Source organism: Dromaius novaehollandiae, chromosome 1 (genome assembly GCF_036370855.1).
Source record: "Dromaius novaehollandiae isolate bDroNov1 chromosome 1, bDroNov1.hap1, whole genome shotgun sequence".
Lineage (NCBI taxonomy): Eukaryota > Metazoa > Chordata > Aves > Casuariiformes > Dromaiidae > Dromaius > Dromaius novaehollandiae.
In genome coordinates, this window is record NC_088098.1 from 22,180,070 (window position 1) to 22,206,142 (window position 26,073).

The 26,073-nt window shown below is 37.9% G+C and overlaps 1 protein-coding gene across 3 annotated transcripts; it reads right to left on the reverse strand.

Moving 5' to 3' along the window:
* Window positions 1-109: 109 nt before the first annotated feature.
* Window positions 110-16,639, reverse strand: ING3 (inhibitor of growth family member 3). 3 transcript variants are annotated; one of them, XM_064507087.1, is made up of 13 exons: window positions 16,443-16,638; window positions 16,206-16,277; window positions 12,137-12,243; window positions 11,864-11,964; window positions 10,579-10,644; window positions 9,430-9,526; window positions 7,215-7,286; window positions 6,807-6,926; window positions 5,316-5,473; window positions 4,760-4,950; window positions 3,456-3,648; window positions 2,511-2,549; window positions 110-1,013 (listed from the first exon to the last, which is right to left on the reverse strand). In XM_064507087.1, exons 4-13 carry the CDS (start codon window positions 11,957-11,959, stop codon window positions 897-899), a joined length of 1,149 nt encoding a protein of 382 aa, XP_064363157.1. In that variant the 5' UTR covers window positions 11,960-11,964; window positions 12,137-12,243; window positions 16,206-16,277; window positions 16,443-16,638; the 3' UTR covers window positions 110-896. The 3 variants fall into 3 exon arrangements, with proteins under 3 accessions (XP_064363157.1, XP_025969309.1, XP_025969308.1); XM_026113524.2 differs by lacking the exon at window positions 12,137-12,243 and having other exon boundaries at window positions 5,316-5,374; window positions 16,443-16,639; XM_026113523.2 differs by lacking the exon at window positions 12,137-12,243.
* Between the last annotated feature and the right edge of the window lie 9,434 nt (window positions 16,640-26,073).

Genomic DNA, 26,073 nt, shown 5'->3' on the forward strand with positions numbered 1-26,073 from the left:
TCACATTGCAAGAATCTTTTATGCAAACTTAGCTATATTCCTCCAAAACAGTTTCAGGGACAAAGCTTTTGTTTTTTGACATACGTACAGAGAAAATTAATACCAGGAGTTAAGGTCATTTTGTTTTATTTTAACACCTAATACAATTCAAATTTAAAGGATTACTTGCACAAAAAAATAAACACATTTGGTATAAAAATTTATCATCACTTTAACACCTTTTTTTTTTCTTCTTCTTATGACCTGCACCTTGTCTGGGGCAGAAACATATAAAGACTAATGGCACAAGTTTGTTTTATTCTACAGCATTTTTTTTTTGTTTTTACATACTCAAGTACCCTAGAGGACAACAGCCCGCTGTATACAAGAACCATTTTCTTCAGCCTGCTGAATTAAGTTTCATAAAGAACCAAAGCTATAAAGGCATTTTAAAAACCACTGTCTTATATTCTTATTAGAAGCACTGACTTTTTGCACCATTTATATACATAATGTTACATAACAGCTCTTGAGTACAGTACATGCAGCAGAATATATCTGTTGAATATAAAACATACATTTAAAATCTTCACTTATGAGAATTCTTTGAAGACTGAATTATTGTAGAATGCCCATTGCTTAGAGAAAATGGTTTGAGTACAAATGTCTGCATATGTTAGCCACTGGAACAATCCAAGGCTCACTGGAATAGTATCTGTAGCACATCAATGTGCATAAATAATTTGCTTACAATATTAAAACACAACTAGCAAAATCAATAGTTCCAAGATCTTATGACTGCTATGTTAACCCTTCTTTAAGTGGTTGCAAGAAGTGTGGTGCGTTCCCTCCCCACCCCCCCCACCAAGTCCTCTATAAAATCTTTAGTATGTAATTTGTTTTCCAAATGAAGAAGCTTATTTATGTCTACTGCCTCTTCTCTTCATTGCAGCCGTACACTGTGGACAGTACCATTTCCCTTTTGGTGCTTCTGTCAGTCCAACACAGCCATAATGGAACCACTCAATAGGGCACTATAAAAAGAGAGTTAAAGAGAGGGTTTGGTTTTGTTTTTTTTTTTTTTTTAAACACCTGTCACAAGAACCATTCAATAAAAATGAAGCACCAATAAGCAGCACAGATTCTGCCTTTCACACAAAGTCACAGGACAAAATGAGAAGAGTTAGAAGAGTATGTCGGTCTCTAATGCACACTCAAAGAAAGCAGTAACAATTCTGGAAGTCACACATGGACCAACATAACAGAGCAAATTAAGTATATTATGCTTAGGAAATATCTAGTTTGACAACACCTCAAGTGACACAGATGTAATTATTACTCACTTCTGTGTAAATGAAGAAGTATGTCAGTTATTAAATCATTCCATTCAACTATTTTAAAACTTTTTTATTTGAGTGAGACAACTGGTACTAATAGTGACACAGCTGAAAGTACCGAGAAATAAAGGGTATTTTAAATATGTCAAACCTTCCTGAAAATGGATAAAGCCTTCTAAAACAGTCTGAACTGTGGAGACAGATGGGAAGAAGTTTCCTAAAGAATGGCTGAACCCATATACACATTCCCATTGCGCTTTTATCACCAACACCTAAGCTCTACTTCTGTTTACGATTTTCATGAAATTTTCTATAAACCTGGCTCTACTACCATTTCTAGTATCTACTGCAAACCTCTAGCTTTCTTCTTCATTCTTCCACTAACTAACTTTCTGCATGATTCCTTCAGTCGCAGTACAAGTCACGAAAGATGAAATAAGAATGAAAAATCTGAAGTAGCAAGAGTGAAATCCATAAATATCAGAATAGTAAGTGGTACATTTCCAATATTTAAAAAAAGCTTTAGTGTTGGAACAAGGCTTTTTAATTTTGAAGCTGCTCAGAGAGGAAAGAAAATCACTAATATGTAGTGTTACAACATTTAAGACAGTGAATAATTGAGGAAATATTCAAGTCTGTTTAATGCAAGGGTTCAAAATTTAATTTCTATTTTTCCATATGCTTTGTTTTTTAGCAAAAATATTCTTTCAACCACAAAAAAATTAGTAAGCACAGTGGTTTTGTTTAGAAAGAAGATCTAAATAAGCTTAGAAGTTCTTAAAAGCTATGTTCCCAGTGTACAAATACTTTCATTACATATAATAACTGAACCACTTTCTGCTTAAGTAAGGAGGAATAAATGGAACACTTAGGCATCTGGAATTAATAATATTAAAAACATATGTCCATCTTTTCTTCTTTCACCACCTTCTTCCACCCATCCTACATGTTTAAAGCCTTTTTTTTTTTTTTTTTTTTTTTTTTTTAAGATCACTGCTAAGTCTAAGGTGGGGTAGGGGACAAGTGCAGAAAAAGAATTACTTGTTTTTTTTAACCAAAAAGCTTCATCATTCTGTACATAAGAGTAAAACAAAAACAAATAAAAAAATCTCTACTCTAAAGAAAGTTAACTTCTGTAAGCAATATTTATATGCACAAGCCTCTCTCATGAATCTTTAGGACTTTGTTACTTACATCTTGATTATCACAGCCTACCATTTCACCATAGGACACCTAATTGAAAGAATAAAAAAATAGTAATTATTAATTATAAGCAACTGACATTTTCAAAGGCCTAGTATTTGAGCTTTTCCATTGAGGAGTTTTTCATTATCAGCAGCAATAATCTTTTTATTTTTTGTTAGTTATACAATCTGAAGAATGCTATGTTCATACCAAACTTATTTCCAAAATCTGTTTTTTACGTGAAAAAAGAAATTATATTTATGCACATTTCAGGTTGGATAAGAAAGGTCAGCATTCAAAACCTGAACTAAGCACTTAAGTGGTCTGAACAACAGTACTCAGCACATTACCAGTCCACATTTCACAATGATACTGCTGTTTGGGATTTCCCTTGCAAACATGACAATTTCAAACACTTTTACTATTTGAAAACACCAAATGCTTTCAACAGAATTAAACAACAACAAAAAAAAAAAAACAAAAAAACCCCTATAAACTGGAAAAAAACCTACACTAGCACACTTAAAAGTATTTAAAGTAAGAACAGACACAAAAAAAAAAATAATCTCATGTCCTCTTTCATCCTTTGAAGTTTCTGGGTGGCTTTTACAAAACTAGTAGTTTCTCCATTATTCGTAACAAGAAGGAAAGCAGGAGAGACCCGGAAAATGATCTTCCTTACTAACTTGGAATTTTAAGTAAATTCACTGTGAACCTGTTCAATCTTGAAGTCTTCAAGTCTTGAGTAAAAGATTTAGAACTCTCCAGATATGTTACATCACAGAAAAACTTACTTGTTTTTTACTACTCATATCACCAGCAGGTAAATACTAAAAACATTCTATCTTCAGTAGTGAAATTCTGATCTGTTTTTAAATTAGCAATCAGAGAAGGAAGTTAAACTACAATGAAATAGCAGCTCTGATTATACTTCAGCTTGGGAGTCTTTCTTACCTGATTACAAATGCAGTAACGTGGTTCATTTGGATCATAGGTCCAGTCAACCTGGCTGTTTGAATCAGACTCTGGTATTACTGCTGTTTGCTGAGACAGTTCTTGTGCTAATGCAGATGAAGAAGAACATGATGATAGAGAGGAAGAGGAGGAAGATGATGAGGACTGCTGACTTGAGGATTTGTTGTTGTTTCTGAACAAAGAAAAAATAACATACTATGAATACATTTACTATCAAGTGAAAGGATCACAAAGCAAATACTTCACAGATTCTGAAACATTACAGAATGTAAATCTCTAAGTGCCATTCCATAATAGATTTCAAGAACTGAGATGGATGGATTGAATACTGTTTGGAAAAGGAAACCAATCCATGCCTATAAATACAAGACAGATTATTCTAATCAATGGAATTTAACAGCTTTAAGCTGTCAAATGGCTTCAATGAATGTTTTTCTTCACAACATTTTTCATCGATAGCCCTGGTGTCAAGTCTCCATAAAAATTATTACTAATAAAATAAACAGAATTTGCACATAAATATTATGTGTGTCATGTACAATGGATAGCCGTGTTTGAAGATGACTGATTCTATGTTAATTCCCACTCAAGCACCATCAGTCCATTAGAAATGTGCCACTATACAAATACTAAGCTTTTGATTATAGGTCAGATCTGACACCTAAGACAGCTGTAGATGAAAAACATTTCTTAGACACAATTATTAAATGAACTGTGAATGCATGCAAGTTTGTATGAAAAAGAAAACATGCACGTCAGTGTAAAAGGATGCACATTCTCAGATGAGCTCTTTCTAGTACTGGTTCACTAGAATCTTCAAATACTTTTAAATTAATCAGACAGAGAATCCATTCTGTTTCCTGTCCTAAATGTTCAGCCTTCAAAAGTGTCATGATTTTTCGCAAAGTGGCATGAAGCCGATCAACAGATCTACTTCAAAACCATCTACCAAGCATTACATAGTGATTTCTAATATTTGATTTTAGGCCAAATCTTCACCCCAGAACAATGAGAAAAGAAACCAGGTACGTAACAGAACAAAAAGCAAATGAAGACTTTTATTTAAAACCCTAGAGTGGGTTTGTTTAAATAAAAAGAAATGCAAGAAAACAAAACAGAAAGCCCTGAACAAAAAAAGCCAGCAGGCAATAACTACCTTGTGTTGTATAGGCTGTTGCCCCAGGAATATTAAATACAAAGTATTTCTAATATGGGCCGTCCATTTTAAAAGAAAGCTTAGCTGCCTTAAACTATAACTGGAGTGAACAAGAATGAAAACCTACTTGCTTTTTCTGCCACTTCGTGAATCTGTGGTTGATGAACTTAACGTCTGTGTTAATGTGGATGCCAGAGCTGATGATGAATATCCAGTTGAATCTCTGGATAGTGAAAATTCTCTTCCAATTTGAAAATCATTGTTCTTAAATGCTTCATAGCTGGCTTTTAGACTGGATGTTCTTCTTCCTTCCTTCATCTAAAAGGAATACTGATGCTGTATCACATTGCACAGCAGAGTTCTTACATACAACACACCAGGCTGCAAATTATTATTTGCAGAGGTTCATTAATTACCCCCATGAACAAAACAACATATAGTAAGTGGTAAAAATGGGTAAGAATATGTCATAGGAAAAGATACATTACAAGCTGTCCCTTTCTGCAAGTTTTACAACATGAAATTGTAGTATACAAAGAACAGTGGTAATATGAAAACTGAATCATATCAGCTGAAAGTGATCATGGAAATGCAGATCCCAAAAAAAAAAAAAAAAAAAAATCACTAGTCTTTCTCCTTAATCAATAATGGATGGCAGACTTTCAAGAATGTTTTGACATTACCTGTGCTGTGGCTTGCACTGCTTGAGCTGCTGCCATGGTAATAGCACCGGCCCCAGATCCTGAAGATAATGAGCCCAGGTTATATGATGCCAATGGTTGAGAAGAGTTTGTATTGTATGCATTGTTTGAAGAGGATGATGAATTACTGTTTCGACACCCTTGATGAACAGAACACATTTATGAAATTCAAAATGAAACTAAATACCTTTGCATTTTAAGAAGAATTATATATGACAACCAGTGAAAGATTAGGTAGTCTGGTTATGCATCAGAGTAGTATGATCATTTTGAAAAATGTTGGAAAAGTTATTTAACACAGACAGTGTTGGCTTTAAAAAAACAAGAAAAAGTTTGCTCCCCATCTATCTTCACGTGCAAAGAGTTCCTGCTCAGTCCAGCTCCTACGTCTGTATAAACCAAATCTCAGTTAAAACAATACTCACTGCAGTTACCATCAAGGAGAAAGTAAAAGTTTGACTGTACAACAATACTGTTTCTAAAATAAAACTTGTAATGCATCTTAATTCTAAAAACTATAGACCACAACAATTTTAACAAAACACAAATTTCCATAGCAATCAACAGATTGACAGCTGCTCAACAAATGCAGTTCCATTTCATTTGCCATCTCTTGCAAAGCTCAAGGAAAGAAAAGAAGAAGAAGAAGAAAAAAAAAAGTACAAAGGAGACTATATGAAGTGTTGAACAGCACTAAATTCCAAAACCTACTGTAGCCAGACACTGAAATGCTTAATTTGTATTACAGTTCGGGAGGATTAGTCCACAAAGGAAGAAAAGCCACCTTTTCTCTCCAAAGAGGTGACAGTAACTAAATAATTTGGCTACAGACAACTGTGATTCAGGTCTGATATACCTGCCAAGTCTAAAGCAAGAAGAGATAAATTCATTTCTGCACAGTATTTTGGAAAAATATTGTGTACAAAATACAATGCTTTCATTTTCCACAAAATAAACTATGAAACACCCTCACTCTGAAAATGAGCAGCAAAGGTTTTTTTAAATTCACAACTCAAAAGGACTTCTCACCTATTTTAAAATGCACAACACTCCAATGGTTTTTGTTTTACTGTAACTGAATAATAGGTCAAAAGCACCCTTTAAAAATAAAAGAAGAGTAAAAATTCTTCTCCCCTACCTTGCAAGTAGTTGCACTGCTTTCTTTTCTGAAAATAAGAATGCACTGAATCTAGTAGTTCTACTACTGGTTGAATGAAACTGTACTGCTATCTTTTTCTTCACACTGCTTGGAAGAAGAAACAGCTAACACAGCTGTCAAATGACAACAAACCTGATGTGCTTCATGGACAACACAGATGGGTAACACTGCCTGCAATTTCTCATGTTTCAAACAACAGAAAAACCATTAAAGCATATTAGCCTTTGATCTCAAAAACCAGTACAATTCACAAATAATTGGATCTCACTTCTTCCTATTAAAAAGTAATAAAATGCAATGGCAATTATGATTACCTGGTGTATTCTCTTTAGAAGCATCTGAAGTGAGAGTAGATAGGAGAGCTTCAGATTTAAACTTCTTCTCAGGAACGTGATCTGTTGTACTATGGTGAGAAGATGGATTGTGTTTCCTTTCTAAATAAAACAAGTGTAATCAACTTCAACACAAAAGCTTTTCAGACTGAAAGTAAAACTGTAACTAGAGATAATAAAACAGCATTCTAAACTAAATCCCTCCAGTAAAACATTGTTATTTTATTCTTTCAATTCCTCTGAACAGACATTATCATCACTGCATTATGACCACTTTTTTCCAGGGTTTGTAGAGAAAAAAATATAAAGTTTTGGATATTTTTTCTAATACTACTTGACAACAAATAAGAAAACATAGAAAGTGAACATGTTTAAGTTGCAAGAACTCACTCTCTACTGGAGTGTGCGAATGGGCATGATGGTTATTCACAGGCTGTGATGGTGTATCCAGCTCCAGAGACCCTATCACGGAGTTAAAAAGGAGAGGAAAATTTGAAAGTCATCATTGAAATGATCTTGACTTTTACATACTAAGTGAATCTTTATAATATTAACCAAATCACTATGTAATTATACTTATTTTAATCAGAACGATATTTTCCCGAGTTGAAACCATTCCCATAGTACAACAAGGAGCCAGTGAGTAAAACATTTTTAAACTAAAAATTGATGACTGCTGCCATACAATTATTGAAGTCAAGATGTTAAACCCAAGGCCAATAAAGAGAAGACGCAACAACACTGCCCTTATCATGCCACCTATTCCAATGAGTTGCATATAGACCAGTGATGGCTGTAGACTGCTGTACCAGAAGTACTAATGATCTGCACTGATGTAAACTGAAGATCATTTTTTTAATGTGGTATAGAAGCTACTACAAAAATTAAGTCAAGCTCTCACATATCCATTTTGTTGAGCCAAGAGAAGGCAAGAGAAAATTGTTTAAAAAACTGCTCTTTCAGTTGAGAGTATGACAAAAGAAGGATCCAAATGTATGTCTAAGAATAACATCTTGCGTAATGTCAGTCATGAGGCTAAATGATCACAGTACAGGACAGACTATGACTGTAAATTTCTATTAGGACAATACACAACAGTTTGTATCAGTCTTCAGCAGGAAAAGATTTTGAACTAACTGCAATACAAAGAAACTTATACACAGAAAGACCTAATAATTGAAGAAAGTAATTCAAATTCATTTCTCTAAATCCGTACCTTCCACATTTCTTTACTCCTTTTTCTATCAATGCTCAATGCTTTAAAAAAAAGTACTTAAGAAAGAAAAAAAAAAAAAAAAGGTAATCACAGTTATTCTAGAAGAGGTTCCAAGCACAAGAAAATAGTCTGGCTGAAGAAACATTAATCATGTTATGAACTAGTCAAAAGGCTGCCCTCTGGCGGAATATCAATAATACGTATTTACTCCGACTGTTAAAATGTAATGAGATTTCTACTTTTCATTTTATTTAAAAAAAAGGAGTATTTTAAAGATGTAATATGCAGTCTGTGGCACATTTATCTTTAAGTTCTCAAAATTCTCTCTACTTACCTCAGCAATCACACGACTCAACTGAAAAGTAGTACCACAACTTAAAACTGCAACTTGGATTCCAAATTAAATAAACTAGTTGTCCTTTTATGTACTCACTACTTCATTAAAAAAAACAAACAAACAAACAAAACTTATTTTGCAGTTTTCTTTTTGTGTCTGCTATTTTAAAAGAGTGATTACAAATAAAACATCTAAAAAGAGATCTTTTGTAACAAAGCCGTACAAGGTTCAAAGAAGGGGTATTCTTAATCTCCTTGTGTGACTTAGGTTACTATTTCACTAGCCTTGGGTCAGAAGAACAGTCACTACTGACTCTTAGCTCCACAATCACCAATAGCTAAATTAATTTTGAATTTTATTATAACCACATTTGAACTTGACATTTAAATGTTGATGCATATAAAAAGGTTGGATTCTCCTACACCAAGCTAGCCACAAAGCTATCACACTAGATCTTAAAATCTTCAGAAATGCATACCATTATATTTTTGTTTGCATTCTTAATACCAGCATTGCAACACTTGTTAAGCATGAAGCCTTCCTCTCCAAAATGCTTCTTCCTCTCTATCCCTTTACAAAATGACCCATTCCCTCCAAAACACAAAAGCACAGAGAGCGCCTAATTTTACTTGACGTTCCATAACTATAACTAAAACATCCCCCCTCCTCAATTTGTTGGTAATCAATCCACATAAGGAACAGTATATTTTCAACCAGGTAAGTGGAAAGTTTGCACTGCAGTAGTTATCTAAGTACATACAGGTGTTAAAAGCAGGTTTATAGAGTTTTGTACCTTTCTGCAGTAATTCACAATTGCAACTGTTTTGCAAAAAGAAGTTATTCTAAATATTCAGTTGTATTTTGACTTGACCAGTTAACATTGAGGCTGGAATTAAAACTTGGGATCACTTACTGATAAAAGGTATTTAGGTCAAAGCATAGTTTTGAAACAAGTGGAAACATTATGGGCCACTAAGAAATTTATGGTATTTTCATTTCTCAAATTGACAGAAAACTTGCCAATGTTCTTTAAGAAAAGTATGCATACTTACGCCTCTCTAATATCTCTGTTATTCCAGCATTATCTGCTTCAAGTTCCATTTTAAATTTGGCAAGTTCCTGGTCCAATTTTCTCAGATGACGGTCTACCTGTTTTTGAGACAAACCAATAATAAATAACATTCAATTCTGGAACAATAATAGTTACACCTTTAATCTTGAGCCTGCCAAATATTTCCCTTTCAGCAATTCTCTGGCATACAGCACTGAGCATGACACACGCAGAAGCATAGCTTCTTGGTTACCTACATTTCCCTAACTCAGCAGCGACACTAGAAAAAACATCAAAATAGGGCTGTTGCTTCTCACTTGCCCAGTCAATCACAGCAAACACTAAGGCTGCACATTGGCTCAGCAGCTAGAAGCCCTCCCCTTACTACAGGTAATGTTCCAAGATACAGGGTTAAGTGTTTCTTTTGAGAAAAAAGGAGAAGAAGGTTTGGAGGTATTGTGGGTATGGGTATAGAAGAGGGCATAGAAAGAGCATGCACCTTGGAAAAGGCTGGGCTACTGCATGTAGAAATTGAGGGTATTTTGTTGAACCACAATATTTGGATGCCACTATATACATCGGTAGCCTTAAGTGTTGAGTAGACAGGTCTCTAAACTGAAAATTTAAAGACTTCTGTGCTTTTGAGTGAAGTATGACATGCTCTTGTATACTGGAAAAAAAAATCTAAGTGTCTTGGAAATAAACACTGTACTCAAAATGTTTTGTTCATCTGTAGCCATACAACAGAATACTGTACCTCTCTGTACACTGAACTACTGCAAATTGAACAGGTTTTCGCAGTTACCAGCTAAGCAAATGAGAGAGGTTAAGTTCCTATATCCATTATCAGTTTGAAGTGGAAAAAAGATATACAAGGAATATTTGTTTTTTGTCTACTATGTTTTACTGCAGTCTCACTTGCAAGTTCTGTACTCTGAGAAAATGTAAAGTAGATATACTTAAAACACAAGCAAAGAAAAACAGGATTTTTTTTTATTATTTAAGTAACAATTATTACTCAAAGCAACAAAGTTTCTTAAAGTCAGTAAGTTAAATGTCTCTTTCAGGGCAAGTGTAGGTAGAAATACTTATCAAAATGTTTAGAATTTCTGAGGGTGCAAATTTAGGTAACCCACTTTTGTCTACTTACCAAGTCATATATTTGGTTAGCCAGTTGTACTTTTTCATCTGCATCTTCCAAAGCCTTATAATAATCCTGTTATGAAGAGATTTTTTTTTTAAATGATGAATGTAACTGAAGTAATTTCTGTTATTTTTAACTATTGCAAGCCAGTGTGAAATGTAAGCGAAAAGGAAAGATCTGAGTCAGTTTTCAAAGACTGTGAAGCTCTATTGTAAATAACAATCAGCTAAAATCATGCCTTAGAAAAAGCCACATCACAAGATGTTGACAGTGACAGTCAGATTTCACAAGCTAGTCTGCTGCAAGAAAAGAAATAAAGTATTGGATTTGTTTTATATTATACAGCATAAGTTTATGGACTCAACATGAGATATCATTCCAAGAGTTTATATAAATGTATTATAAAACAGTTTAACTAAAACAACACAATTTAAACTCTGCTCTAACTAATGAAAATCCATAGACAAAAACTATTCTTTTTAAGTAGGCTTAAACATGTTTTAACTCTCATTTTAAATAGGTTTAAGTGTCTTTTCATTCTTGATTTCCACTGAAAAGTATCTTGCTTAGGTGAACACTATGTGAAATCTTGGTCCCATTGAAGAAAAAAAATTACTTTTGACATTTATTCTAGAGAAATCAGAGGTTTGACTTTATATATAAAAATCCATTTGTACTGACGAAGGAAAAAACCCTTGGCTGAATAAAGGGTTAAAGTAACAAGTATAGGAGGCTACAAAGTAATCTTCTTTTTGAAAAGAGATGGCTTACATTGCTAACAATACCATTACCACATTTAAGTGCTAAAGCATAAAACGAAAGCTGAAACACATCCATCTTCCCACTCCTCTCCCCCTAACACTACCTATACTGTAAGTATACCATATACAAGGACATATGCAGACTCAAAGGGAATGCTGAACCTAAGCTTGGAAAACATCCTCTGAAAGAAAGCCATTCATTTATGCAGCTTCATGTCATACAAGCAGAAACAAAGGTTAAAAGGCTGAGCTCAGAACACAGTACCTGGTATCCTCACAACTACATATCCCTGATTTTTTAAAAATACTAGTGCATATAGGGTAAAACTAAAGACGAACGCTTGATCAAGGAAGCCTTTCAGCCATTCTTCTCCTCTTGGGTAGTTCTACATATCTCTGTGAAAGGCCGAGGGAAGCCACAGTTCTGAACATTTAAAGTCTCCATTAATTGTGGCTATAAACCTTTTTTTTTCCTCAGGTTACCTTCTTTTGCAAAAGAAAAATGTGACCCACTCCTGTCAGGTTCTTACTTTTTTGATAGACGTCATTTGTTCTTCTCTCCATTCAGGTTTATTTTTCTTTGCGTTCATAAAAAATTCATTTACCCTCTGCTCAAGTTGATCCATTGCATCTGTAGCACAGGAAAAGATTTTAAGATGCATATTATCTTCTCAGGTACATAAACACTATAAAATAAGGTGGATTTTTTTTTCTTAAACGAAGCTGACAGGACTGAGGTGCAAACTATTAGAGGGGAAAAAAAACAGAACAAGTGACAGTGGACAGAGCAGGGAAATATTTACCTTAACTTCCAAGAAGCAGAATTGCATTCTGGTAGGATTCTCATCAAGGTTCTTGTGCTCTCCAGCATGGGACAGGCAGGACTCCAAGTTCTAAAGGTTTTTTGTCCCTAAGAGCAGTGGTAGTGACTTAAAGCATGACCCAAACTCCTCACCCAGGGCTCTAGACTGCTGACCTTGGAACTTTCTAGACAGTTACAAACTGAGCAGGAAACAAAATGTTCTCCTAAGAGAAACAGTCAAATACAAAACCAAATGATTGAAAAAAAACAGCGCTTCAGAAAGGTAGAGCAACAGAAGAGTAAAGTCACCACCTTCAAGTCAAGGTTTTCTCCATAATTTGCTAGGAAGAGTGCGAGTATATTGAAAGCACTCAGAAGGTTATTCCCCCCACCCCCAACAAGGTGGAATCGAGGGGTAAATCCACTGAAAAGATGCTACTTGGACAGGATTCTCACTTATGTGAAGCAGAGAAATATCATAGGGGGAAAAAATAAAGCCACCAATTCCTTAAAACTAATTATTATAAGAAAGCAAAGTGTCAAACTACATGTTATTGGTTGGTTATTTATTAAGACAGGAACAAGGATTCCCTTCCCTTCCTCCTCCTTCAAAAAAAGCACTGAGGTTAGTATTTCAACAGCTGGTTTTTTGTCCATTCAACAGCTTGCATATTTCCAAGACCAAGCAGCTGCCTCAGTCAAACTAGCTCTGACAGCCTTACTAGTCTCAGGATAGATGATAGTACTGGAAATTGTTTTCACAGAACTCTTACTGATACTGTCCAGAAAATAGTTTCAAATGAAACACGACATTGTATCAACTTCCTCCTCCCTTCAGACTCAGTGTAAAACGCTCAAGATATTTTTTGGAATGCAGCATTAAAACTGCCTCATACGATGACAATCATCTCAAAAAGCTAAGTAACTAGATCAAGAAACTCATGAGTATGTAAATAAAATCTAATTCTTCAAATCCAATGGAGCATGTAGGTTTTCTTACTTTGTGAATTTTCAGGACTAGAATGTAAATATTCACCAAAGATCACGTACACTAAATGATCCAAGAGGAACATTTATTGATTTTGCCTAGGCTGGGAAGGCCCAGCATCAGAACCAACAGGATGCTGGAGAGAGAGCAATTAATCCCAAACCAAAAGAGTCGCTACACAGGCTCACATCAACATTATTTACACCCAAAGTAGTCAAACAATTTTGGTGTAAAACAGGTTAAGGATAGGAGAATCTGTAGAATGTACACATTCCACTTGCACGGTGTTCTCCTGGGAGAAGATTAAGAAGCCTGAATAGGAAGCAAGCAGCCCACACTCTGTGAAGGCTTCTAAAGCTTTGTTCTTTGGCCAGACGACTATAATTCGGTCTATAAACCCAAAGGATGAAATGCTCCATCTTCTATTCCAAGAGCAAAGACAGCTAGATGATGACAATAATAATTATGGCTCCCCAGACACGAAAAAAAAAAAAATCCCTCTTTACTTTTTATTGAGGACACCTTTACTCTGTGTGAAATTGCATATGGGAAAACTTTCAAAGCAACTTGGTCTCTCCTGAAAGGTCAGGACTGTTAAGGAGGAACACAGGACAGACCTATTCAATTATCCAGAAGGTTCTCTCTGGTATATGCAAGTTCCTTCAGTTTTTCTGTTTTTCTTCTTTATTTTCCTCCTTTTAAAACAACTGTGATACTACATTCTGACATAGTAATCTCTTAGAACAGATTTTGCAGGCGAGTTGCCAGAAATTCTATTAGAAGAGAGAACTTTTCTCCAGAGCTTGACATTTTACCATGGAGGTATGGAGGATAATCCACGACTTGAACTGAAACAGAGAAAGACATTTTATGCTCCACATGAAAACTGTCTCAGTTGGAGATCCGAGTTAAAGTCCAACTTGGATGTTCTTTACTTTTCCCACAGCAGTTTTATCAAGATGTACAGTAGATACAGCTGGTTTGCCTACATTTCTTCCAATGACAAGAAGCAGCACCTGCTCCATTAGAAGTCCATGATGTCCGAATAGGACAGACTATAAAGTCAGCATCAACTCTGGCAGCAGCCCAGTCACCTCATTATGACTCGTGTAGGTTTGAGAAAGCATCACTTGAATAAGCACTGTTTTCAAGTACTTCAGAGACACTGAATCTACACAGTAAGTCACTCATCTCACAGCATCAGAATAGTCTGGTTCGTATGGAATATTCAGCTGGCAGTCTGGCAATTGCTATTAAAGAGATGAGAGTCCTGGAGTTTAATGTCTTGGGATATTTTGTCACTTGTTGTGCAAGAATTACTGAAGTAACAATGTCCAAAAGAGTTTTTTTTAAATCTGGGCCTAAGGTTGATCTTAGTATACAATATTAAGCGTCATTCGCCATTTCCAGTTATGGCAAAGGAAATGACAGTACTGCAACCTTGGCAATGCCAGCCAGCTCGTTCCAAAACACAGTTTAAGCAACTACTAGCTTTGTTGTTTCCACATTCAACAGAAAACAAATTCATGATCTTATCTGGAACCACCTAAGTCCGCAAGCTGCTTCCTCCCTTTCCTGGTGCTCCCTAGTGACACATACCTCATAAGTGTTATCTCATAAGCCACTGTTCAGGTCCTTTGACTTTAGCACTGATGCCAAGATAGCACTTACACCACAGTATACCGAAAAACCTATAGCTGGTTCAACATGCATCAATAAAGTCTGTTAAACAGGCCAGCTGGGACCGCTAAAGTAAATACCTCAGACCGAGCCTGAGACCTCACTTCAAAGAACTATGGGTCAAACTATTCTTTTCAAGAGATGTGCTCCTAGACAGCAAAATATTAAAAGCATGGTGCTGCATTTCATACTACTGTACTGCACTGACTTGTTACTTCAGTCCTTGCTCTTTCTCCTCTCTTTCTTCAATAGTCCAGACCTTCTGTATTGATGATTCCTGTCATCTTTTAATTTCATTAACAGAGACCTTTGCATTATGGTCATGAACATACTAATTGTGGGTTAAATGACAGCAACGCCTAAGTAGAGCACAGAATCCTTTAGTGTCCTGACACAAGTCACAGATGAGACTGCATTAAAGATCAAAAGGCAAGGAAGACAGAATTAGGTAGCATCTGAGATCAGAATAAACAGAAGATATATAAAATGGACAAAAAGAAACCTAAAGTGGACTGTGTATTTTGTAAGTGCCAGCTAAGGCACAAGACGCTAAGAAGAAAACACTTTGACATGTGCAATCATGAGGGGAGCTGTCTGGAAAGTTTCAGAAACAGCATATGGCTACCTGCTGAAAGAGTGGGATATAACTCATGCTCCAACCCACCATCACTGCTCTTAGGGATCAAAAATCTAAAGAGTTTGGGACGTGCCACCGAAAATGCCTTAGGGAGCAGCACAAGCCCAGGAGCGAAGCTCCTGTCAGATCCTAGCTGCGCGGAGACCTCGCTGCTGGCTGACAGCCGAGCCGGGGCGCGCTGCGAGCGGCTCGTTGGGGCCGCGGCTCGGCCCCGCTCCCTGAAACAGCGCCAGGCGCGCGCGCTCCGCCCCTCGCTGCGTCCCGGCGGCTCCCCGCGCGGCGCCGGGGCTCCGCAGCGCCGCCTCCCGCAGCCGCAGCAGCGCCCACGCCGACAGCGTCGCGCCATCGCCCTCCCGCAGACGCCGCGGCCAGGCGCCCGGCGCGGCGCTGGCTGCCGAGCCCCGGGACGGGGCGACGAGACGCAATGGGCCCCGCAGCGCGGCCCCCCGCACCGGATTGGAGCGGCCCGCGGAGCTGCCGGAGAGACGGGGCGCGGGGAGGGGAGGGGAGGGCAAGGGAGGGGGGCGAGCCGCCCGCGGGCCACCGCGCGGGGCGGCGGCGGGGAGCGGGGCTGCCCACGCAGGCCGGAGCGCCGGCGGACGCGCTGCGTCGCCCCCTTCTCCCCTGCCCCCGCGGCCAGCGACCGGTGCCCGCGGCCGCCCCCCGCCGGCGGGGCGGGCCGAGCGGCGCGGGCGGGCGCTGGACGCGGGGAGGCGGCGCGGCGCGGGGGGGCGGGCAGAGGAGGAGGGGGCGGGACTCACGTACTCTGCACCTGCAGGTCCATCTCGCGCATCTCGGTGAACCTGTCGCGCAGATCCATGGGAAGCTGCTCGATCACTGCGGGCACACGGAGGGGCGGGGGAGAGAGACGGGCGGGGGGAGGAAGTCAGGCACCGCCGTGGGGGAGGGGGGAACCGCCTCGTCGCCGCGGCTCCCCCCGCCCGCGGCTCCCCTCCCCTGGGCATGCCCCGCCGCCGGCATCCGCGTCCCGCACACACTCACTCTCCAGATAGTCCTCCAGATACAGCATGGCGGCGGCCGGGCCAGCGCCAAGGGGCTTCTCGCTAACGGGGGCTCGTCCCTTCCAATATGGCGCCGCCGCCAACAACACCAGCAGCTCGACTCAGCGAAAACAACATTGGCGGCTGACGGGGCTCGCCTCGGCCGCGCCGCAATTGGCTGTCCGCGCCTCTGACGCACACCGCGGCTCGCTCTCCCCTAGCGGCATCACGGGAAATGTAGTCTCTGTGCGGGGAAGGGACGGGAAACTACGTGTACCATGATGCACTGCTCCGGCCGCGCCTTCCCGCTGGCCGCCCTCCCTCCTCTGCTGGTGCTGAGGGAGGAGGTAGCGGGGGGCGGGGCGGGCCGCGCAGCTCCCCGGGTCAGGCCCGGTGCCTCTTGGCGCTTGTCCACTGCGGTGTAGCTCGGGGTTTCTTACCATCTTCTTACAGTTTTTTACAGCACCAGCTCCTGGAGTCCCTTAGAGTCCGGGCACTGTCTTTTAACCAGAAATGTAGGGTTTAGCCCATCCTTTTTGCAGGCAGAACTTGTGAATGCCGCTGCAGGCTGTTCTGAAGTTCCTGAGAAACAGTGCATCAAGCAAGGAGCATTGCAAGTCTATGAAAAAAAATTGCCCTAATTTCTGTCTTGTTTCATGAGAGACCCGAAGTAAAAAAACCTTGCTTTGTTTAGCATGTCATATAGGAAGTAATAAAGTTATGGATATGATAGAACATAAACTTCTGTGGGCTTTGGAATTGCTCTTTAGTGTAGAAAACAAAATAATTAGCAAGTAGAAATGATTGAGATTCAATTATAAGCTTCTTACTGTAACTTAAATTTTAAATGCTTTCAGCTGAAATTTTTCACAATTTCAATCCCCCAAATCATCACAGTTTTATGATTAATTATTTACTAATGTAGTCATGGCCTAATGCACAGAAGACAACGATTGGTTTTATCCAGATGTTCTTACAGTGTAATATGATGGTTTTTGAGGGAGAGGAGGAATTTTCAGGGAGTAGGTGATGTTGGATGTAGGTTGAAGGAGCATAACAATCGCCATACCAGAACAGACAAATTTTCTGCCATCTTCATTATCTTTTCATTTTGTCATCTGTACCATATGCTTCCAAGCAAGGAAAGAAAGTATATGGCTAAGCCAAGTCTGAGTAAAAGACTGCAGGATGTTTTTGAGTGTCAGGATGAAGGGAAAATGGCATTATTTTCTCGTGTTAAGTACATATATTGTGAGTAATTAGCTGGAGATGATTGAATTTTGGAAAGTGAAGCATAAATTCTGTGTATGACTTTTATGAAGATTTTTGTTTTAGTTATATCTCAAAAACATAATACATAGCCAAGCATTCTTTTATATTCCTACCTCATTATAGATGAAATAAAAGGTATAACAATAACTATGAGCTTCTTGAAAAAGTGTTGTACCTAAGTGGTCACTTTCCATATTCATTCCATCATTAGCCATTTAGTCTGCACTGCTAATACAGAAGTATTGACTAATTTCATAAATACCACTGAACAGCTTTTAGATGGTAATTAAACCCGGTAAGTATCAATCAGGAGCCATACTTGAAAGAATCTGCATACTATTTCTCGTACAGAGCACTCTAAATTAAAGTACAACTTTTAACACAATGGTATAGGAATGACAATGTTTTTGAAGTTTTGTGCGAGAAATTGCTGTGGCCATTTTATTATGTGGTAGACAAAGGCTCTGACCCTTCTTGGGAAATGAATCCCTATACTCCTATTACAGTGAAAGGTGTTGATATGGTGGGACAACTTAGCCCATTCAAATGCACAGCTAAAGTAATCATAGCCATCAAAAGCTTGGTGAATTTGGGGAAATCTGAATTGATGAGGTCACTTTTTTAATGCTCAGTGGTGACTTTAGTGATTCTTAAAGACAGAAAACAGAAATTTTTGCAGTAGACAAAATGGGTATCTGTGTATAGTGCAACAGATATTTAAGAGAAAAATGTACAAAAATATTGTACAAAACAACTCCATCATTAGAACTGCAACTGAAGCACACTTATACAATGAATTCTCACCATTTGTTTTGTGACCAAAATCATGCGACAACCAGGATGTTGGGACTTGTAACTGTCTTCTATGCTCCCCTTCTCATGCTTGAGTTTGCTGCATGCCCATCTTTACAGGCTTGGCGATAGCCAGCAAAATGCTCACAGATAGCTAGTGTGAAAGGGTTTTTTCAAATATTTCCTGTGTGCAATGGTGGCCAAATCAAGCAAACTAAGAAACACATTTATTGGGGCTGGGTCTCAGTCATTGCCTTTAGTACTAGCATGTGCACTGCGCACTTTAGTGGAAAGGGGAAATGAGACTTAGACATGCCAACAGAATGACAAAGACCAGATTCTGGTGGGGCTGGACCCCGCTGTCTCTGAGGTAGGAGTGGCCCCCTTTATGTTTAATATTTTAGTGGAATGTGTGATCAACTCTTGTAAAATTAGGAAGCTTTTTTACAAATCATGTGTAGTGCTTCACAACAGAGGACAGGAGGGGCTAATATAGAATATAAGTGAAAATAGAATTTACCTTTGTTCAATATCTGTTGAAAAGCAAATATGAACTCCTTTATCTACCTGTTGTCCTTTCTTTTTTTTTTTTTTTTTTTTTTTGTACAAGTGGAGAAACTGTCACATCCTCTATTTCTGCCAATGCTAATTCACACCATGTACTCAAATGAGTAGCCAACCGAATTCAGTGGGATTGTGTGAATAAGTACTGCTCATCACGGCAGACTGACAGAACTGAGTTTAAAGTGACATTGCAAGAAGTGATTAGCCATGAAGGCCATGCAAAAGAAACTATTTTTACAGTGAAAAACTTCCTGATGTGTATAAATGTAAAGAATTAACTCTATTGAGGAACCTGACTTTTAGAATAGCCTAATTAGAATAGCCTATTTAGAACAGCTTCTAATCAGGCAAACATGGATTAATGACAGTGTTTATTGGGATGCAAATACACTTAAAAAAAGAACTAAACACTAGTGTGAGTTCAAATGAAAAAGAAATTCAACTTGTGAATTGTAATCAACATTGCTTAAAAAAACCCTCCCATACAGCAGTAGAACTGCTTAGCACAGAGAAAAGAACGGAAGCCACAGGAGTTGCTGTTTCCTCCTGTTGGTATAAACTCTAACATTATTAATGTTGATGGCCTTTGTCCTGCAAATGTTTCACATAAATCATGTGTCATCACTTGTGGCAGAATGATGGCATAAAGGGATATAGCAGTTGCTCTGTGATCTGCCTAAAGCTAATCGCTTGCATAGCTTTCATTAGTTTTCAACTGTCAGGAAGAAAAAAAATGATTAAAAAACATGGATTTATATTCTGATGTACATTTCTTAGATGGAGCTCAGACTTTTTTATCTTCTCCCTCTCATATGTCCTTTCCCATTCCAGATCTCTCTCATGTGTTTTTTCTGTAATTCTATTCTGTCACTTTCCACTTGCAGGCTCATGTGCCAAGTCTCCTTCTGTCCAAAAGCTTCCTCCTGTCCAACTTCCCATTCCTCCTCAATCAGTTGGTCTTCCCATTCACTATACCTTTCAGAACCATTCTTGCTATCTTGCAAGCTATATGCTTTTCAGGGGCTTTCTATACCTATTCAGGACTTTCACTGTTGCATAGTTTCTTTAGTACTTTGATTTTTAACTCTTATCTAATCCAGTCTTTTTAAACCTATAGTCCTTGTGTTTTGCTTGCTTTTTGTAAGAAGGACTGGTTACTAATGCTTTGATTTGAAAAAATCAGGAAAGACCTATCTAGCCCATCCCTAGATTGATGATCCTAGGTCTCAGCTACTCCTGGTAGGTTTGTGCACTTTGATTTTCCCATACAGGGAAAATATTCACAAAAGAGCTTTAAGACACAGTGATAGCTAGGCAGCAAGTAATGGTGCAGCAGAGCCTGTGTACAAGTACCAGCCTGGGCAGCTCTTAAAATACTGGAAGCGAGTGGTTTGCTTTTCTTTGGCACTGCCACTGCAGTACAGCAGCCCTGTCTGGCGGGTCGAAATCCATTCACCACGGTGCACTGCAGCGAGCATTTGCTGTTGATAGCAACATTCCTAGCAGTTGACAGAGTTTTGTCTGAATACCAGTGTTAGTGTCAGGCCCTTGGTCTCCTCACAGGCTTTCAACTACTTTATTGTAGTATGTCCTTATTTCCTGTTTGTTGCTATCTTTCTGCTGCTGTAACCTTTCCATTCTTTCCAGTCCTCCCTCTCTTGCAGTCCGACTGTCCCTCTTGGCAGCCATGGACCTCACCATCTCCCATATTGTGCCCCTTCTTCTGCTTCAGGGGCATCACCCACAGCCTCATTCTCACTGTGCAAGAAATAACTATCATTCCAGCTGTACTACACACCATGGCTATTGGAGGACATTGGTTAAATAACTAAATTGTCTTGAGACTGAGTACCATGTAAGGGTTACAGCATGATCGTATTTGTTCTGGGCAATCAACTTTATGTAATGGGAAACTCCATCCAAAGCCAAAGCCTAAGAAAAAGCAGGGTGAGACATTCAATAAATAATGTTACCCTTGTCTAGGGCAGCAGTATGCAGAAACTTCACACTTCTGTGAAATGATCCTCAAAAGGGCAAATTTGGCCCAGAAGTATTGTGGTTGCATGGTAATCTATCTAAAAAACTGCTTTCTATTTCTACATATTACAAACTCCTGCAAATTCTGAGATTCATACTCCTATTTCTGGAAACAAATCCATGACCCCAGATAATTAATTTACTTTTAACAGTCAACAGGAAAATGGAACTGCCATTTATCTTTCAGTTTGTGTTTGTGTACTGACTCAAGCAATTACATCTTCATCTTTTACCTAATTTTGTCTGCTGCAGACTCAGTTAAATTTGCTTGCAGATTTCAGTTATTTCCTCAAAGTCTGCAGGATGTGAGCGATCACTGTTTATATACTAATCACTGCAGTGTTTTTAGCCTGACTTCCTAAGGAAATAAAGCATTATATAAGCATGCTCTGTGTTTGATAAACACTTTTTTATCTGCCCTTTCACTCTGCCCCCGCCTTTTGAATTAACTGACTAATTTCAAACAATCTGACAGAGAAGTAGTAGTTCATCTCTTAGATGAACAGTAGTTGCTCCTTAAAAGCTCTGTTGTCCCTAGTAGTGTGCTTTCCTTCCTTTCACTGAGGAAAAGGTTGCAATGTAAACTTACCACCTACTAGACTCAAGAAAATCTACCCATGAGAGCAATGCTATGTGAGTGTCCCAACCATCGAAAAAGCTTTGATTGATGAACATAACTTATTAAAAACCATTAGAAGCCACAAATGCACAAGGAACCAACTTAGGTGCTTTTGCTGTTCATAAAAATTCTTGGGATTTTTGCTTGATTTTTTTTAATTGAAATCCTGTATGCTGGATCATATGGCATGCATGGGAATACAGTTTGAAAATAATTACTTTAATAAGTATTTAAACAATTATAGTAAAAGTATATTTTTCAAATGCCTGTATCTGATTATCTGTAATGAAGGATATTTCTTCCCTTTTTATTATAACCCTCAGATTATAAATCATACCTATTGCCATGAGGTTGGGGCATTCTTGTGGCTGGAAGAGGTTCACATCTGGGAGCTTTCCACCAAGAGATGCTAAAATCGGCTTCTGTGCCATCAGTGGCACAGAAGAGTGTGAGATTAGATACCATCTATTCCCTGGGCTGATCAGAAGACATGCTCTGGGAGGGTTAGGCTCTGCAGGTGGGGCAGTGAAAAAAAAAAGCTACGGGTTAGGGGATGTTAATGCAGTTCTATAATCCTTCACTCAGATTCATATGCTCGTAGCATCTCTTGCCCCTGCAGCAAAGTTAAAGAAGGCAAAAGTGACAGCAGGGGGAAGGAAATACTCTGAGAAATTTGCCAAGCTGGTGACAATAGATTGACTGGAGGAACACAGCTACCACTGGAAGGGATACAGATGTTGAGGTCAGGCATGAATCTTCACTGCTCCTGGACATACATGGTCAGATATGTGACAATAACACAGAAATCACATTCTCCTTCATGATCATTAAATGACAGCTGTGTAGAAGCTGAGAAAATCCAGAGTTCAAACTCTGAGGGGTTGTAGGAATGGACAGATCTTTGTGACATAATCCAAATACTGTAGCTCCTTACTGAGGGAGGTGAGGATAAGCGCTCCCCAGGTTTAGCACAAGACATAGGTCTATCTCTTTGCTAAAACCATATTGTGATAATGTTAAGCAAAATTTTGGAAAAAAAGGAAAAAAGGACAATGTTTCTAAAAATTTTTTTACTGGAAGTATTTGAGCTGTAGCTACAGTGCTCTAAAGATATAATCAAGTGGTGTTTCCAGGGAAACTAATTTCCATGATAATTATTTTATTAGAGAAATGTGTATAATTGATGAAAATACAGACAATTCTGGGAGCACAGAAGCTTTTCTTCGACTGTGCTATTTTCAGGTGACATTTCTGTATTTTTCAAATGTTTCACTTGGTCTCAACATACTTGATCTATATATCTTTGGTCAAATTTGCAACACAATTAAAAATATGTTTTATTAACTTACAAAGGAACTAGTATTACTCCCTAGTGACTTGCATCAGCTTACTTTAAAGGTTTTATCATTTATCATTTTTGTTACAAAATGCAGTTTCATGGTGTCAAATGTGTTGAGACCTATCCTGCTAGTTACTACATAAATATAGAAAAAAAGGTGGCTGCAGCCTAAGTTAATATCTAATTTGTTTTTCATCTCATACTTTGGTGGGATAACCTTTCTGTATTTTAGATAACTTCTAAAGGTTTGCAATCAGCCCATACCACAGTGATGTTACAAGTTACCTTAATGTTTGCATAAATGCAAAAACCTTTCATGTAAGCAAGTCCCAAGTAATTTCAAAATTACATTGCTAAAATAGAAAATAAGTCCCATGGCACTCCATTTTAGAATGTTGATCTTGATTGAAGTTTTTATACATGTCCACAGTTCTCCTATTTTTCAAGGCTCATTCTTTCCAAAAAAACAAGTCTAAACCTTATGTAAGCAATCCTTTGTTTTTAATGTGCATTGAGAAATTGCCTGGTAGACGCCTGCCTTGTTTCAGTATTGCAGTAATTCAGTGGTATTTAGATAAAATATGGAGAGAGTTACATAGTCACTTTGGACATATTATTAGTTGGTATTAATTCAATGAAGAACATATTTCCAGTGTGGAAACTGGTAGGAATGCCACTTTAAAAGCCCATAAGCAGGACATCTTACTCACAAAGATTTAATTTTGGGGAAGAGATTCTAACTGAAAGATTTTCCAACTAATACTCTTACGCAATTATACATTTTGCCCTTTAAGTTGGTTGTATCACAGAGAAATTATAAGAATCGAGGGCTTTACCATAAAAGGAATTATTACATGGGAGGCCACAATTTGAATTTACAGCATATCAGTAGCTCTAAGCTAACATGGCAGGAGAACATTTCTTTATTAGGAAATAAAACCTTATTGTTAATTATCTGTCAATTAGCAATTTATAAGAAAAGTAATAAAATGCTTTTTACCCCAATTCAATTTGAAAACAAAAAGGTGGGCTTTTTTCCTCTTTGTTCACTAGAAACCCTGTATTCCACTTAGTTACAGTCTCAGATTTTCTGCTATGTCTCTCCCCTTAAAGATTGATGCATAGTGCAGCTGACCGGGAATTCTTCAGTGAAAATTTTTCCATTGGAAAATGCTCATTCACTACATATTAAGGCAGTTGCAAGAATATACTTGCTTCAACAGAACTTTTACTGGAAAGTAAAGCTCAGAGTGAGAAAGAGTTGTAACAGGTAATAGTCTTGTGATCCTGAAACTCCTGAGAGATAAGAAAAATGAATTCAAGTTTTCTTCTGCCTTATTTAGATGTGGGACCTGAACTTCTCTCTCCTTGATCTTAGCTTATTGCCCTGACTGCTAGGTGTGATTGTTGTATCTGTCTGGGATGTTGGGTACCCAGCTTCATGTCTTTGTTGTAGTGAATTTATACAAAATCTAACAGCTCCAACAATTCTAATTCACCCCTACTTTAGGAAAAACACTGTAGAAGAGTTGCTTTCCTAGTGGTTGGGGCATATTTCTGGGAGAGAGAGGTTGGCAGACCTGCAGACTATCTTTTGCATGTAAAGTAAATTCCCCTCATTGACAGACTATTTTCTATTCCTGTGTGTGCATCTAGAAAATCAAAAGGTTTTAGCTTAATTTAATAAATGACATTTCAGAAGCCTTAAAAAGTTTTACAGGATCTGAAAACCATTTCCTGGTCCAACCTGATATTGGGCATCTTTTATCAATATAGGGCAGATTTGACTGAAATTATTTATGATTGTACATGAACCCAGTTATAAACTCACATTATTTCAGTTTGACTACAGTTGTATTTATATCATGATGTCATTAACACTAAAAATGATTTTTGTTAGCAGTGAAACCTGGCACTCCATGACTGACACAGAACAATATACTGTATATAGAATGGGGGATTCTCACTTGAATATCTTGACAGAAGGCCTAAGGAATTTAATATATCTTCCGAGACGGCTTTTAATAAATTTTTGAGAAAGAAATCAAATGGCTCTTAAATTCTTTGTATAATGTACACTATCAGCTAACACAGTGTTGTTGTTTTGTAACAATATTTAGCTGATAATTAACATAGTTACAGAGAAGTATTCAATAAAAATAGAAACAGTTCTAATTATTTTCTATCATAGATACCAACATTTCTTTATCTTTTCCATTTTGAGACTAAACATGAATCCACATTACAAATGCTTGCTTCTAAAGAATGTTTACTGGAATGTGAAAAACCTAAAATGGTATGTCTTAGCAGGTCTCTTCTTTTGTAAACAGGATTAACACAAATAGTGCTGCCAGAAGATGATGATGATTAATGATTCTAAACACTATAGATCTGCATTATGTAATGCATCTCATATCCTTGAAATGAGAGCTGTAATTTGTCATTATTGTCTAGAGCTAAAATTGCAACAGGTAATTTAGAAGAATAGATTATAGTATTTTATAATTGCATTTTTTTAATTTGTATGGTCTTATATTTGAATAAACATTAGATCTCAGAGCAATACATTCATTTTCTGTGTAGTGACATGCAATGGCTGGTAAACAATTATACATTTGTTTAGCTAAAATAACTCATATCATATTTCTCATACAGTGTGATACCCTGTATGTAGCTCCACAGAGTGGAATGAGCTATAGGGATTTCGTAACTGGGAGACATTTTAAAGAGTCTTATTAGAAGAGGTTTCTGTGCATATATGTTCTGCTTTGGGATAGAAGAGTTAACCATTTCCGCATTCTGCCTGTTGTGCTGGATCTCATGTTAGCCTTGCAGCTTGGAAAGTGTCAGGCTGAGGTTCAGGAGACAGAGATGAAACTGGAAGGAGTTACATCAACCTAGCAAGCCATTTGTTCATTTATCAAGTTAGAAAAAATGTGGACTGTGTTAACTTTTCCACTGGCAAAATAAGCCAGAGCAGGAGTTAAAGGATAGCCAGAGTCTCCCTTT